At 33.2% G+C, this 14,872-nt stretch overlaps 1 protein-coding gene across 1 annotated transcript; it reads right to left on the bottom strand.

Annotated features, from left to right (window-relative positions):
* Positions 1–2,029: 2,029 nt before the first annotated feature.
* LOC142617544 (serine/threonine-protein kinase D6PKL1-like) lies at positions 2,030–5,463 on the bottom strand. Its single transcript, XM_075790453.1, has 2 exons — positions 4,749–5,463; positions 2,030–3,058 (listed from the first exon to the last, which is right to left on the bottom strand). Exons 1-2 carry the CDS (start codon positions 5,342–5,344, stop codon positions 2,257–2,259), a joined length of 1,398 nt encoding a protein of 465 aa, XP_075646568.1. The 5' UTR covers positions 5,345–5,463; the 3' UTR covers positions 2,030–2,256.
* Positions 5,464–14,872: the final 9,409 nt, after the last annotated feature.

Raw genomic sequence — 14,872 nt, 5'->3', positions numbered from 1 at the left:
TAGACCCTATATCTTTTAGATCTCATATTTATCAAATTCAGACTCTAATAGTTTTCTCCAATATCTCAAAACATGTTTCTATTATCTCAAAACATGTTTCTATTATCTCAAAGCCTCAACTTCATATTCATAATAAAATTTTCCCATTTACCAACTTAATTATGTAATGACAAAATAATAATGTAATGACAAAGAAACAAAAATAGCATGATTTGTCATGGTGATTTCATTACCATGCATTTTTCATGTATAGTTAATGACCGATGACCGATTGATAATAACTTAGATAATTATGTAATTTTTGGGAGCAGTGGTGGAGCCACTAGATGTGAAATTATTAGATCTATTAGGAGGATTGCTGTAATGGTCTTCCCAACCAATGAAATACTAACACTCATGCAAATGTGTTAGTTAGATTCCTAATCAACACATGAATAAAAAATAAAAAATCACTATGTGATGTCACATTTGCATAAACAGCAGCATTTTATTGGTTATAAAGACCAAATGACCACTTCAACAATTCTTCTGGTGGACTTAATAATTTCTCTCACTAGAGACCAGGAGTCCCCCCCCCAAGTTTTAAAAATTATCAATTTTATATTATAATATATATAATTATATTTAGATATAATCCATAAGAAAAATTCCGCTTGGCCCCATCAAAATATTTTAAATGTTTATATTCTTAGAAGTGTTAGTATATTTATAGATAATACCCCCCAAAAAATTAGGATATAATCCTTCAATATATATGTTAAGTGATGATAAACGCATGTTATAAATTTAGTATAAATGTATTTTGTCAGTATAAAATATAATAATATCTCTCTAACCTTTGTTCCATTCCTATTATGAAATTTAGTTTTTTATTTAGTTTTCAATTGTTTTGATCATGTGTTTTCATTTTTAATTGATTTAATCATAATCTCAGTCTAATAGTCTATTGACTATTGCTTCATATCATATTCATGGAACTTATAAATCATTGAGTATTAGAAATGTGATTTGTAAATACATGCTTGCTTATTTTTATAAGATTTTAATATATCTGAAAACATAAGATATAAAAAAATTTATAAAAATTATTTTAAATACAAATGACGCAATGACTTACAAAATTTTGTTATGCGTGTAGTTTTGTAATAATTATTCTTTTTAGATATATAATTATTATTTTTTATATATAATGTATAAAATTATATCTATAAGAATAAGGTTAACTGTGATGCCTCAAAGACAATTTTCTGGCTCCACCTCGGTTTGGGAGTGTAGTTGATAACATGCTATTTTGTCATCATAATGTGGAACTGATAGTCAATTTTTGTAATCAAGAATGACTATTTATATTTTGTAAAAGGTTTTGTGAATAAAAGTAAAGAAAACAAAGGTAATTGTATCATTGTATGATCCCATTTAAACTATATAAACTATAGAGTCATAAATATTGTCTCCATAAATTTTAAATTTGAGACATAAACCTATTAAAATATGTAGTTAATTTAATATTTTCCTATTGCTATCATATGACAAGAATATGAATTTTTAATTTAATTATAATAGGAATTGGACAGGCTATAACAATACAATTAACCTCATAGTTTAGAGAATTTAACTTAGAATTGATCTCATAGATTAGGGTGGAAAGTATATTTCCCCCAAACAGGAATATATGAGAAATCGATTAAGTTTACACGATGTTGGTGTAGTTTAAAGGAATCTATGAGAATAAATTATTTTATTTATTTATTTTTCATAAGGTAGTTTGTAATGGCTACAACATCTATTATTGGGTTCGTTGATTTTCACATATATATTTCTATACATATGTGTATATAAAAATATAAAAACATACAATTCAATAATTATAAAATTATACAAGATCAAGACTAATAGTTTATTTATCCAATGGACAATGCATGTAAAATTGGAGTTTTTCTCTACATGAACAGAAGATTGTGTTGTATAGAGAATGGACATGTGTATCATGTACCCTAAACAAGGAAATTTGTGTATTATATTTGATAACTTAATTGATCTGGGCAACTAACTTGGCAGGCCCACAGGTCCAAAAATATGTTCAAAAAATATACCAAATAAAAAGTAAGTATATAAAACGAAGAGAAACAGGTGGGTCTAACTCTCAAATATGGTATCCAAGGCATGCTTTCCTTGAAAAGCTTTGAATTGAGAATCATGTGAATCAATAGTTTGTGTATGAAACTTTGCAACTTTGTCATTGAAGTCCCATCCTTGCTAGTAATACTCTACTGAATTGTCTGCACCCTTATCAGCTCGGACAGTGTCCCGGTAATTGACCGGACGTGGAATGTAGGGTGGCTTTGTACATCTTAGTAATGCCCAATTAACCCCATCAAAAAATTGATGGTGCTTAATTGCTGTTGCACCCATTGTGGACCCCATTCGTCTTGTTGGGTCCTTGATCAAAAGCTGGGTCATCAAGTCCTTAGCTGGGCTTGGAACAGTTGGTTCCTTTGGGAATTCTAAGGCTCGAGCCACAATATTTGCTAGGGTTACCTCATGGTCAAGACCCTTAAAGGGTGTCACACCATAGAACATTTCAAATATGAAAACCCCTAGTGTCCACCAATCCACTGCATTACCATGCCCTTCTCCTGATACAATCTCCGGTGCCAAGTACTCGTGGGTCCCAACAAATGACATCGATCGAACATCGATTGGCTCTGCCACAATCTCAAGGGATCCACGATGAGCGGATCGCTTCCTTCGTTTTCGTTTCGGGTGAAAGCACGAGACAGCTGGCACCATACAGTTGGGTAGAATGCATGATGAGTTGGCAAATTGAGGCGGGTCATTAGGGTATTCATTAGATGGACTTGTGGTGACTGATGGATTTTGATCAGACACAACTTGAGCTGATGATGTTGAATTATCTCCTTTTAGTGATAGATCAAAATCTGTTAGCATTATGTGACCGTCGGATCTTACAAGTACATTTTCAGGCTTGAGATCACGGTAGATAATCCCCATCATGTGTAGATATTCTAGAGCAACCACAACTTCTGAGGCATAGAACCTGTAACACCCAATAGAAACCCTCGCATCAAAACTTCATTCCAATACACAACATTAGTGCGTGAATTACACTCTCCAATAAAAAAAGAAAAAGAAAAGATAAAAGTACAAAATATAGGCCACCTCATAATTGAGCCATGCTTACAAATTAAAGTGTGGTCCACAAGATATGAATAGTTTGACCAAAAAAAAGATGGGATAGTGGTACACGCGAGACAAAATCGCGTGGAATTTGTCCTAATTAGAGAGCAATAGAAGAAGCAGAATAACTAGAATCTTGCACGAGGGGGTCCACCGGATTACTGTGTCATTACTGTCATGAAGTTGAATTATCAATTAGGGACAAAGGACAATGAGAAAATCTTTGCTACTGTGTCTAACAAGTTTAATTAACTTATTCAGGGAAAACCACTAATGCTCACAGAATTTTTTTTTTTTTAGAAGGACTAATACAATACATACATACAACTTAAGTTAGTTCAATTCGATGAATTAAAGTCACAAGTTTCTTTGTAAAATTATAATTTGTGTGAATTATATATATATATATATACTGGAATGTTTGTAATAATCATTACTTCTTATTATAATCTTTTATTCTTGATTCTCAAAAAAAAAAAAAAAACTTTTGCTTCTTTGAACTGGAAATTACAGAACACTCTAATCAATAATGACAAATTTTGAAGAGTGTCAAAAACTTGAATAATGTCACTCAAGCTGATCATTAGGAATTTCCAAGAAAGTGGGAGGCTTGAAAGAAGAAACATAAATTAGTTGCTGAAGATTGCCAATTATGTTGTCTGAATTTCTAGACTTCTCGATCCTAAAGAAACTCACTGATCCACTCACTTAAAAAGAGGTGATTGATGATAGTGGATTAAGATTCTTTAAAATTATTAAAATAGTTCTCATTTTGAAGGTTTTGAATTTTGACAATAAATTGTAACCTATTTATTTAAAAAATTATAGATAGAAATGCAGATTTTTCCCCCTAAAAGAACTTACCGATTCACTCACTTAATTAAGGTAAAGATGAATTAGGATTCTATGAAGTTTTTAGGTAGCTCTATAGAGTTCATAAAATCAAATAAATTTATTTAAAAGCTTTAACTAAAATGATGATAGTCAATCATTTTTGTAAATTCGATAGCATAAAATTGATTGAATTACTCTAAAAAGTTTAGAAAATCCAAACCCATATTCCAATCCTCAATAAAATGTCTCTGGAGCCACAAAACTTGGGGTAAACCGAGCCATATATTTTGAAGCTTAAAATTCAATACGTGAAAGTGCCATCAAATTATGATATTGTGCACGATAGACCCACAAGGGATCGTAATCAAACACTATCCAAGACATAGATTAAACTCATGGAGCCCATAAGCAATGAATAGTTGTAAAAAGTGGTGGTGATCCCCACTTATATATAAAGTTGCATCATTCACCATAATGCAGTGCCACAATCCCACCCTACATGCATAATATATGACACTTTTTAATCTTTCCAACTTCAATTTTAGAGATACAACTCACTGGACATAACAGTTCATAATTATTTGAATTCAATAGTTAAAACTAGAGAATAGAATTTCAACCTTAAACGTTTTTATTAAAAATACTAAAAAGTATCAATTAAGTTATAAGACTAACAAAAAAGTATGTAGTTACGAATATTAACCAACTTTACGCACCGTACAGCAGGCTCACCGAAGCGTTTGTCCGGTTGATTTTGACGGAGCACGTGGAGGTCACCACCGGGACAGAACTCAGTCAAAAGGCAAGACCACCTAGGAGTGTCCAACGTAGCATAGAGGGTTGGCAAAAAAGGGTGGTCCAATATTTCCAATATGTCTCTCTCAATCTTTGCCCTACCATCTTTATTCCTACCCACCAACTCTTTCTTGTCCATCACCTTTGCAGCAAACATACATTTAGCTCTGTCACCAGACTCACCACCACCACCACCACCACCCTTGAGCTCCACGAGGTACACGCTCCCTATGTCGCCGCTGCCAAGGCGGCGGACAAAGCGGAGGTCGTCGAGGCTGAGGGTGGCGTTTTTGGATTTGACTTGTCGGATTGCGTCCCAACATGGGTCGTGGGAGGGCGCGTGGGGCTTGGAGGAGGATGAAGCGATGCTGCTGGTGGTGGTTGTGGTTGTGGTTGTCCATGTAGTTGTTTCGGAACCTGAGCTTGTGCTACGCTTTGTTTCTATAGCAGTGGTGGCTGTGGAGTTGATGCTGAGGTTGTCAAAATCGTCTGCGAGGTCGTCGACGCAGGGCTGCATGATGGTGTTGGTGGTGGTGGTGGTGAAGAAGAGAGGTGAGAGCCACCTTGTAAGGAGTGCAAATGTTTAATGGGGAAAACTGAAAAGAGAGAATGAGAGGGAGAGGTTTTTGAAGGGTGGGAATTGGAAAGGAGGGAATGGGCCGCCAAAGTAGGAATGGACATATGGCTGGATTTTGTGCCATTAGGGCCCAATGGCATGATTTTTAACTGGATTTTCACATATAAAGTTTTTTTTTTTTTTTGAAATGATAGTAATTAATTGTAAAATGGCTTAACTTTTATATATTCACAATACTTACATAATAAATTATATGTGATAAATTTTTATTAATTTTAAATTAAATTTACAACTTAAATTATTATTTTTACTTACTTATAACAAACAATAATAACTTACGATTTAGGATCTGTTATGAAAATATTGTAAAAATATTGTGAATATAGCACATAAAAGAGTGAATCCTCGTATATATAATATAGATTTTAAGTTACAAGTTACAATCGCCAGAAGTATAAGTACAAATATGTGTCATAATTTTTAGATTTTAAATTTCACAATTTATCTTTATATCCTTAATTTGTCTTTCTATCCTAATTTTATAGAATTTAATATTTTCAATTTTCAATATTCCTTTTTATCCTTATGTTGTCTTATTGGAACTCATTTTGAATTAGATAATAGGATTGTTATTGGAGGTATAAAAAGTAGACAATAAATAATTCTATTCCAATATTTATTTATATTAAATCACTATCATATGATTCATACATCAAGCAACAGAAAAAGAATAAGGGAAAAGTCACTATCATATTATCTTTGATTTGGAAATTGTTGAATTTATTTCTCTTACTGTATTATATGGCATGGCATGGCATGAGGATATCATCCAGCCAAGATTATAAGGATCATATTAGCATTTTCGAAAACATTTGGCTAAAACAACGCTGCCGTTTAGAACAATAGGTTTCAATAAAAGTATATGATTCAGTCGTTAACAAGAAAGAACTGCATGAAAAATTTGCATAGCCAGGGGATTTAACTAGCAAATAAGAGCAGGAAACTCATAATTTTAAGCTTTGGCTTGTAAGGAAAATATTATAATTGTATCTTTTATGATGATGTTCAAACGAACACGCCTTTTGATTAAGCTCCAAGCGTTATATATAGTCCTGAATCTTTCATCATTGTTGTTTATTAATTGTGTGCATTATTTATCATGTCCTATCAATTTTCCATTTTGAAAATGGATCTTTTTTCTGCAGCGGCTCAAAATTTAATTGACTGTTCAATAAAATCTAAATAAATTAAATGTGGTGTATATCCAAACAGGACGGTCCAACAATTGAGTAATTCTTAGGTACTCCCGGAGCACGGAGAATGGTGCTCCCTCCTCTCACATTCATGGTGGGACCCGTTCATTAAATGCATGGTGGGACCTACCATGAATGTGAGAGGAGGGAGCACCATTTCTCTATGCTCCTGGACTACCTAAGAATTTTCCCCAACAATTTTGGAGGTCTAAGGCGATATATTTAAATGAGTCATTTTTGTTATCATTTAAATAATATTTAACTAGTATTTAATATCATAATTTTTTGTAACAAAAATCTATTCCTTTTATTTTGTAACATGCTTTTTTTTTTAAATGCTAATGATATAACAAATTTTACTAAAGAAAACTATCAAATGATGTAGAAATGAATGCAATTAGTGACATTTCAAAAAAATAATAAACAAGTATTTGAATGAATGATGTTAGAGATATTATAAATTTTACAATATGAGGCTTACAAAGATGTACTCCCTCCGTCCCAATTTGTTTGTCATGTTTGAAAAGTCAAACTTTTTAAGGAAATATCATTTATTGTCTTGTTTGCCTTATTAAAGTTTATAAGTTTACAAAACTACCCTTAAATAAACTTACATGCTTTAAAAAAAAAAAGTTATTCTTAATGTGGCACTAAAAAAGTGCCCCAATTAGATTGATTTTTTAAAATATTTGTCAGTTTTCTTTTTAAATAGTTTTAAAAATAAAGTAGGGGTATAATAGAAAAATTAGTAAATTAATTAATTTTATTTTTAGAAATAGGCAATATTTTGGGACATCTTAAAATGGAATAGATGACAAACAAACTGGGACGGAGGGAGTATCATTAATCACAAAAAAATTCAAAAATGCATTTAATAGGTTATTGACGTCCATATATCATATTAATTGTCACATCAATTGTAAAATTTTCAAGTAAAATTAATAATATTTTTAGTAGTTTCGTATCTGAATTATTTCTTGCGATTAGTGACACATATATTTGTAAGGGAAAATGCTAGAGATACAAATTCTTTTACAAAAAATTTTACAAATTGATGATGTGAAAAATGATTATAGATAAACAAAAAAGTGATGTTATCGGTGGGTCTAAGTGAGAACCGATAAGAAGTTGGCTACAATAACAATTTGTAAAAATGTTGTAAAATAGTTTGTAAAACTATAACATTACTCTATTTGTAACACCCATGTATTTAAAGTTGTATTATCTTTAGCATTACTCAATACTTTGGAATTTCTTGAAAGTAGAGGAAAATTATAAAACTAATTTTTTTTCCTATGTCTCCAAATTTTTTTTAATATATAATATATATCAATTTTTGCCTCAAAATTTGGGGCCTTCCTCTAATAGGAGGCCTAGGCGGTGGCCTAAGTGGCCTAGGCCTAGGGCCGGCCCTATATCCAAAATGGCCTAACTCTTGAATACACCGCACAGGTTTTAAATCTCTATAACTCACACTTATTTTTCAATGTGGGATTAACCTACTGTTTTTTTTTTTGAGAATACTAAGTATTTTAACACACACACAGGGGGAGAGGGGAGAAGGTTTTAAAGAAACTAATAGTGGTGTATATCCAAAATGGCCTAACTCTTGAATACACAATACAGGATTTAAACTTCTATAACTCACACTCATTTTCTAATGTGAGATTAACCCACTGTTTTTTCTTTTGAGAATACTAAGTATTTTAACACACACACACAAGGGGAGAGGGAAAAATGTTTTAAAGAAACTAACAGTGGTGTTGTATATCCAGAAGTGCCTAACTCTTGGATACACAACATAGGTTTTAAACCTCTATAACTTTCACTCATTTTTCAATGTGGGATTAACCCACTGTTTGTTCTTTTGATAATACTAAGTATTTTAACACACACAAGGGGAGAGGGGAGCGGCGAAGATATGGAGGAAAATCTGGGAAGAGAATAAGGAGATCCCTGAAACGGCTAACTGCTCCCCTTTCCCCTTGTGTGTGTGCGTGTGTGTGTTAAAATACTTAGTATTCAAAAAAAAAAAAATCTAAATAAAAGCACATTGTAGAAACATGTCAAGGGGAAAAAAATCCAGTTTTTTGGTTAAGTCCTTAATTTTATTTTATTTTATAATGGCCAGTTACACTTTAAAAAAAAAAAAAAAGCAAAAACATTAATAGTAGTAATTGTCATGTATGGTAGTAATGGTTGGAGAAGATAAAGGTGATGGTGGTGGAAATATGAAGAAATTGAGGGAGATAATGAAAGCAACATGGGAAATAAGGTGGAAGGGGGTGGTGCTGGGGGCAGCTCGAGACTAGGAGGGTAGGAGAGGGAGATACTAGTAGTGGCAATAGTGGTGACGACGCATCTTTCTCCAGCTCCAACTATGCAGAAGTGGAAGGAGAAGGAGATGGTGGCAACAACATAGAGTTAGAGAGGGGATTCATGTAAGTGTTAGCCATTTTATGCTATGTTGATGTAATATTTCCTTGACCTTAGAAATATTCATGTTAATTAGCAATTTTGGGTTGCACTACACATCAAAAGCATGGAAAACACTATTGTTCAATTCGTGAAAAGAGACAGTTACACCCTACATATTGTTGTTTATTTTATTACCGTATGCATATAAGTTCGCCAAGAATTTTGTAGCTCAAATGATCGACACATCTTGATGTCTTCAAGACATGTAGGGTTAAATTTTCCCACCCCTAATTATCATATATATATATAAGTAGTTGAAAATTTTCCAAGATTCTTATAGTTCAACTAGGACTGTCCAAGCAACCCGCATACCCGACCAACCTGCCGAGCTCGAACCGAAAATTGCCCGAACCGACACTCCAACGGTTTGGTGGCGGGTGGTCGCCCACAAAACCCGACGCCTTCGGGTCGGTTGGTAGGTTTCCTCTCCCAAAACCCGAGCAACCCGACCCGATCATAAACCCAGAAACCTCCAGCGATATTCGAAGGATTATCGACGAAAACTTAAAAAGATCGGCAATATTGGAGTTCTCCGGTGAAGGTTACTTGAAATGCCATCAGATCCGACAAGATCCGGCTCGATCTCGTCGAGATCTAGTCTAGATCCGACGAGATCCAGTGCGATCTCGTTGAGAAATAGCGTGATCTCTTCGAGATCCATCGCGATCTTGTCGAGATCCAGCACGATCTTGTTGAGAAACGGCGTGATCTCGTCGAGATCCGGCGTGATCTCGTCGTGATCTGGAAACCCGAAACCCGATCATTCAACCCGAAACCCGACAAGACCTGAACCACCAGATCCGACTAGCATATCAGGTCGGTTTCGGTTTCCGTTTTCACCTACCCGAAAGTTTCGGGTTGGGTCGGGATCGGGCACAAACCAGACCCGGCCCGACTTGTGGACACCCCTAAGTTCAACTAGCAATTAGTGGTGTTTCCAACAAAGACATCTATAGTCCAAATCTCTCATTTCCTATTGTTGTAACTATTGAATTATTGAAGAAAAAAATAGTTGTAAAATTATTAGGTCCATCGAGCATACTCCTTGTTACATTATGGATAAATTCTACTCATGGGTCCTACACGTGAGGCCATCCTCATGAGAGGGAGAAGATCATGGTTTTAAATACAAGATCAAATTGGCCAGTTCAACAAGAATCGAACCCTTAATCGGTTTAGTAAAACCATAAAAACCGAAGGTTCAACTCATGAAAACCGAGAACTAGACCTTTTTTTGGTTATTTGATCATTTTGATTTTAAAAACCATGGAGAAGATACTCTACCTAAATCTCTCTCTCTCTCTCTCTCTCTTAACATTAAATCCATGTTGTGCATAGATGATAAAATTGAAACTACTAATTAAAGAAGTTATATAAATCTATAATTTATTAAATTAGCTGAATTGAAAATTTCATTTGTTTATCTTTGCATAAAATTCAATTTAGACTTGTAACTTTAATTTTATTCAATTAAGTACTTTAACTCTTAACTTGATTCAAGTAAGTCATTCCATTCATTTCAAATGGTGAGATTGCCATCAAGTATCCCAAAACAATGTAGTTTTGTAAGAATTTTAAAAATTAAAATATTAAAAAATAAAAAGAGATAAAATTTTGAATAAAAAAAATAATTATTGATTTTTGGTTTTTCATTTTTTTTTTAATTTTAATTCATTCAGCCACAAAAACTTATTCAATGACCAGTCAATCCAACCATAACCAATTCAAACCAACCCCACAAACCCAACATTATGGAAGGCTAGATCTAGCTCTTGCCTTGCCTCTCTCACACAATATTTCTTTTCAAAGTGGCACCAGTTGATATTTTTGAAACCTAATTTTATTGAGTTAGAAGGTATTTGTAGTAGATTTGGTTGAGAGAGAGAGAGAGAGAGCATTGTTTGGGTTGAATGGATTTAGGTCATGAGAGGGAAACATTGAGATAGAGGAGAGATTATACATGTTCAGTTGAAACTTCCAACCACCACCACCCAATGCCATGAATATTTTGAAATCCAAGTCCTACTCTCCCAAATTGAAAACCCTCACAGTCCCCTCCTCCATGATAGACCCCACCATGAGAAGTCCTTGAAGCTCAATGCTTTGACTTATGAGCTCACTCTTTTCTTAGTTTCTTGGCGTATGGCTGAAAGTAACCCTTCTCATCGCCAACTTCCCACACAAACTCGATTTCTCCTCTTGATGACTAAACAGGTTTTCTGTTATTATGATTTTCGAGCTTCTTAATGAATTATTTATATGAGAGCTTGTTAGAGTGACTAAATTACTATCTCATATATTATATATGAAAATAACCTGCTTGCACTAGACAAACATGATTACCATCCCCAATCTTCTAGTAATTGTATATAGGAAATTTATATTGAATTTGTGATAAAAATTGGCTCAAAACCCAACGATTCATGGGATCAATATCAAAGCTTTTTATTAATGGAATATGTTAAGTTGTGTTTTTTACTTGTTCTATTTTAGCTTTATATCTTCATGCATGTTTTGCTATATAATTTGTGGGCTTTATTTGAAATTGGGTTGAGCTTAGAAATTCATAAAGAGCTACTAGATCAATGCAACTCGCGTGACAACTTGCCGGAACAAGACATACTGTCTAACTGGACCAAGACAACTTGCTGGACCAAGACATATTGTCTAACTGGACCAAGACAACTTGCTTGCACACTAGAGTTCAACAATCTATTGAGAGAGCAGCTCACAAAATGATTTGCAAGAAAAACTGTCTAACTAAAGTGACAAAGGCCAAGAGACGTAGGCCATGTGGATGGGCGTGGGTGCAATGAGGTGAAGGCTTGCAATCTATGGAATCCCACATCACCTAGGTGTAATAAAAGGGAAGACCTTGCATATGGGTTGAAAATCCATCTTTGTGCTTGGAAAAAAAAAATCCATAAGGGGCATGGGCCTTAAAACAGACAATATTAATGACATGAGGATTGCAGCATTACAATTGGTATCAAAAGGCCTAGAGACATGGGCCACATGAATGGGCGTGGGTGTGGGGTGTGATAAGGTAAGGGTTTGCAATTCATGAAATCCCACGTCACCTAGGTTTCGTAAAGGGGAAGACTTTATATGTGGGTTGAATATCCAAAATATTAACAATGCTTTTTCCCTTACTTTGTTCTTTGGAAATTTAGTATCGTAGGAAATTTAGTTATTTGAATCACTTGCAGTACCTTTCCCATACCCACTATATATACATCTCATTCCCACTTACCCTTAGGAGATCAAATACACCCAACTTGAGAGTGTGAGAATTGAGCATTCCATTGTGAGAGCCAAACACCTTAGTTTCTACACATTCTTCCCTTTCACCATTGCCAAATCGTTGAGAGGAGATTAGTTCCTTCACACTCATCTTCACCTTAGTGTTGTGAGTGTTTTTTGGACCTTTGGGAACCATTGGGACTTAACCATCTTCAATCATGGATGCTTGGTGGTGTAATTGGGTGGCGTTGCAAGATCCGGAAAGCTAGTTGAAAATAAGAGTCTTGAGAAGTCCGTTGGTAGTTAGGGCTTGAAGGACTCAAGTAAATTTTACGTCAGGTACTCTGGTTTTCCTCTTCAATAACACACCAAGTGTTGTCTTGGTTTGCATACTCTTACCTTTTGCCCTTTACATCATTCAATTGAAGAAAGTAAAGTCAATGCTTGTTCGGCCATGTAGATGAATGTGGATGAAAATTATCTCTTTTGGTATTCCTTTTTTTAGATCAATGTGGTGATAAAAAAAACATATTTAATTAGGGTATGCATTTGAAAATGAGGAGGCAAACACAATAAGCAAGGTGTATAAACATGAGAGAAAATGAGCACAACTAGTGCAATTGTAAGATTTTACTGATCATATGTGGGCTTTTAAAAAGGTTTGATGCTTTGTGATCTACATCTATGAAGTTAGAAAAATGGAAGTCTATTATACACCAAGACAAAAACAAAAAATTTAAAGGTAAATAAAACTATTCCCCTCCTTTTAATGAGAATCATCATTTGATATTTATTTCTTAACTGAAACTAATGATATCTTGAGTCTAATGAAGAATTACCTTTGTTTAATAATATTAATGACATTCATGAGTGACAAATGAATTCAAAAAATTGGCTTTATTTACTTCTAAATGTGTTACTGTAATTACCAAAAATTGTAATCAACATTATACATGAAAGATTTGACATGTACATATAACCAAAAGTTAGTGCACATACATGGTCATTTATTTAAAAGTAACTCAAATTCTGAATGAATAAAATGGCACAGGAAAATCTCTTTTATTACACCTTCATAAAGCTATATTTTCTGCTTCCTATTTTTGCATGAGGTCGAAAGCATTGGTAGATATAATACCTCTTATTTCTGGGACCATGTTTAGACTTTTTTTAAGACGTGAACCTTGAAAAAAACCTTGTGCAGTGACCCTAATGAGCTCTACAACAATTATGTTATTAAACTACAAGAAAGAAGTAAGATTCACTTGTTAAATCGTGTTTGGTCATTTTTGCTAGCTCCATATTGATGGGAGTTGCAACATTGATAGCTTGTTTTTTTTCGTAGTCTTGGAATGGGCCTATAGTACATGATAGCTCCAAATCTTGGTACCATTTCCATTCCTAGCATTTTTGGTTTATGTGTATTACTATATCTCTTTTTTTTTTTTTGAGTAGATTTGAGAAGAATAATTAAAAAATTAGAGTTATTTTTTTTTTAAGAGTAATTGAACAAAAAATGGGGAGTTATCTTTTTGCTTCTTTTTTTTTTGCTTCCATTATAATTTGGTTATAATAATAAAAATGTTAATATGAAGATATTTTTTATATGGTGTTCTCATGAAATGAATAGTTTTATTATATTAAGTTTTTACATAATTTCCAGTATACTATTTCTAACACAATTGACAATAAGCACATACTATTTATTCAAGATTCAAATGATTGATAAAATCATAGTAATGCACATATTTTTGGCCTAGTTTTCTCATTCAATTTTAAATGTATTTATTTATTATTGGTTATTTTTACAATAATGTTCATACATACATACATACATACATACACACACACACACACACACACACACACACACACACATATATATATATATACATATATATATATATATACATTTTCATGTTATTGTTTGCAATTTTGTTTGTAATAGTGTTTATGTTTGCACATATATATATTTTGCATGACTATACATTTTCTACTCTTCACATAGTTTCAATCCCTACAACATCATTCAATTGTACAAATGAAATGAATTCAAAAGTTTCCTAGGTTTCAAAATTTAGTTTATTGCAAACTTATAGTCATGTTATAGCAGGTTCATCATATACATTTAAATCAATAAGTTCCCTAATTTTGAGCATACTAGAGAATAATGAAAATATTTATATGCTAAATCAATTAATGATAAAAAAAAAATCATAATTTTTACTTTGTTTATCTTAGGGGGGGATCTTTTGGGCATTTGCATTATTTTATATGATATTAGGTAGAGAGTACAAAACTTGCTTTTAGTGTCTAATGTGAAAGGAGTAGATATCTTGAACCAGATGGGTTTTAAGGCCATAGAAGTCTAAGATCACAATTCAAAACACTTGAAAAATGTCATCACTGTGAACTAACAAAACCAAAATGGTTAAGCAAAAAATGGTTAGATTAGTTAAGATACCAACGTTTGAAGATATGTGTGGTATATTAA

Source organism: Castanea sativa, chromosome 11 (genome assembly GCF_040712315.1).
Source record: "Castanea sativa cultivar Marrone di Chiusa Pesio chromosome 11, ASM4071231v1".
NCBI lineage: Eukaryota > Viridiplantae > Streptophyta > Magnoliopsida > Fagales > Fagaceae > Castanea > Castanea sativa.
The sequence above is the reverse complement of the archived record's forward strand: the minus strand, read 5'-3'. Positions and strand labels throughout refer to the sequence as shown.

Excerpts from the sequence above, each read along its gene's own strand:
- LOC142617544 (XM_075790453.1), bottom strand. The coding sequence starts at position 5,344 with ATGCAGCCCTGCGTCGACGACCTCGCAGACGATTTTGACAACCTCAGC. Across the intron at positions 3,059-4,748 it reads TTCGGTGAGCCTGCTGTACG|GTTCTATGCCTCAGAAGTTG; the intron begins GTGCGTAAAGTT and ends TGGGTGTTACAG.